At 52.4% G+C, this 2,098-nt stretch overlaps 1 protein-coding gene across 1 annotated transcript; it reads right to left on the reverse strand.

Annotated features, from left to right (window-relative positions):
* Positions 1-1,162: 1,162 nt before the first annotated feature.
* On the reverse strand, positions 1,163-1,861 carry LOC123164872 (uncharacterized). Its single transcript, XM_044582479.1, has 2 exons — positions 1,555-1,861; positions 1,163-1,450 (listed from the first exon to the last, which is right to left on the reverse strand). The coding sequence occupies exons 1-2, from the start codon at positions 1,832-1,834 to the stop codon at positions 1,182-1,184; spliced, it is 549 nt and encodes a 182-aa protein (XP_044438414.1). The 5' UTR covers positions 1,835-1,861; the 3' UTR covers positions 1,163-1,181.
* Between the last annotated feature and the right edge of the window lie 237 nt (positions 1,862-2,098).

Here is a 2,098-nt window from a genome sequence, read left to right on the forward strand (position 1 = left end):
CAGAAATCTTGCCCTTAGACGATGCAGAAACCTTGCCCTTCGACAATGCAGAACCCGAAAGCGGCGGCATGAAGATATCATCTTCGTCCTCGCTCTCCTCAGTCCATAAACATGGATTATTTGCTGCAATCCTTCTGAAAGTTTCACTCTTCGGTACCACTACCTTCTTCCACCTTTCATGCAACCTAAGTTCTTTACGTACCTCCTCATAGGTCCTTTCAGGCCACCCAGACCTACGTAATTCGTGAGCCAACTCATTCATTATGGTGTCACTACCGGTGAGTTCGTCCCATGGAACTATCCTATTGTCCATCCTAAAATCGGTAGCTAGCCTCAGAAGAGTCCTGCTCATCCCAGGGTGAAAACTACGATCGAAAGGATAATGCGACATCTCAACTACACTACACTGGAATGCTTATCCACCTCCGTATGAAGGGGGTTTTATAGGTAGAGATGAGAAAATGGCGGGAAAGAACGACTGCAGTATGGCGGGAAAGAGTTGGCGGGAACATATGGCGGGAAACGGGTGGCGGGAAAGAGTTGGCGGGAACATATGGCAGGAAACGGGTGGCGGGAAAGAGTTGGCGGAAACATATGGCGGGAAACGGTGGATGAGAAACGGGTGGCGGGAAAGAGTTGGCGGGAAAATATTGAGGGGAAAGGGTTGCGCGAAAATACGTCATAGTTTTGAAAAAAAAATCTGTAATATCGTACGGGGCAAAAAAACTGTAATATGGTATGCATGCACCAGTCGGGCCACAGCAGGCCAATTAGTTCCTGTGGGCCCACAGCAGGCCAATTAGTTGCTGGACCTTGTCAGCCCCCAGTTGGCCGACTGGACTTTACCTGGTGGCCGATAGGCCAATCGGCCAGCAGCAAGCGGATAGGCCCCCAGTCGGCCTGCTGTGGGCCGACTAGGACCAATCGGCCTGCTGTGGGCCGACGGTGTATTATTTTTGAAAATCATTTTTTAGGCGTAATATTTGTGCAAATTAATAAAAAAATTATATTATTTAAAAAAATTAGCCTTTGCACAGGCATAATTCCGTACACCGCAAAGCCTAACTTAGAACACAGGCATCTTCAGCATCACTGAACGGATCCATCCGTCTCTTCGATTTCCTTCAACAAGCGCATATTGCTTTCGGTAATGAACGGGTCCCCGCCATCGGCAAACGGACCTAATTCCGTCGGCAGATGCCACTCATCGAAGTGCGAGACGTCCTCGCCTTTTGAAAGAAGTAATTTGACCTCTTCTCTTTTCCGAAGGAGAACGGCCGCTTCCTCTGGGTCTGGAGGAAGATGGCTGTTCCAGTGGTGCGCATCCTCTGCATTGCATCTGAATATTTTGAACCGGCGAGCCATGTCGGCACGGTCGCGTTCCTCGTTATGAGCCTTGCACCAGCACTCATACATGGCCCATAGGGCTCCGTCGGGTACTTGACATCATCTATGCCAGACAGTTTTATAAGCGTCAATAGCTAGCGTCATAGAGAATCGCATGCAATTTGGTTTGTCAAAGAATTTATGGGTGGGATTGGTAAGTTTAATTACCTGGCAAGCGCTTGTACTCGGCGCTGGAAAGGTATTCGACGAGGCAGAAGCGGGGAGCGTCACGGCCACGGGGCTTCGTGCCGGAGGCATCGCCGCGAGTTGGGCAGCTGTCGCGGAGAGCTACGGTGTCTGAGGCCGAGGCTAAGCGGGCGGCGCGAGCGGCGGCGGCGGCGGGCGCACGCGCTGACCGGGAGGCGCGAGATGCGGCAGCAGCAGCGGTGCGAGATGCGAGGGATGCGTTGCGGGCGGCCCGCAGGAGCCTCGATGCCACCGTTGCCATGGCGAGAGATGAGGTAGGCGAATCTGTTTTTTTTGGGTTGGTGTTCCCCCCTTCAGTGTTGTTGTAGATTTTAGAATCAGTAAACCCTAGCCTCAAGCCCGGCCGAGTGCTCCGGAACGGCCTGCTTTTTTTTTTAATACTAGCACTAGCACGTATAAAAAAATAATGGACGTGGCTCGCGGGCGCACGGGCGCCCGATCGCAGCCCCGAGCGTTCTCCCAGAAAAGAAAGGAGCCACCCGCGTGCGCGATCAGACAGCCAGAA

This window comes from Triticum aestivum, chromosome 7D, assembly GCF_018294505.1.
Source record: "Triticum aestivum cultivar Chinese Spring chromosome 7D, IWGSC CS RefSeq v2.1, whole genome shotgun sequence".
Classification (NCBI taxonomy): domain Eukaryota; kingdom Viridiplantae; phylum Streptophyta; class Magnoliopsida; order Poales; family Poaceae; genus Triticum; species Triticum aestivum.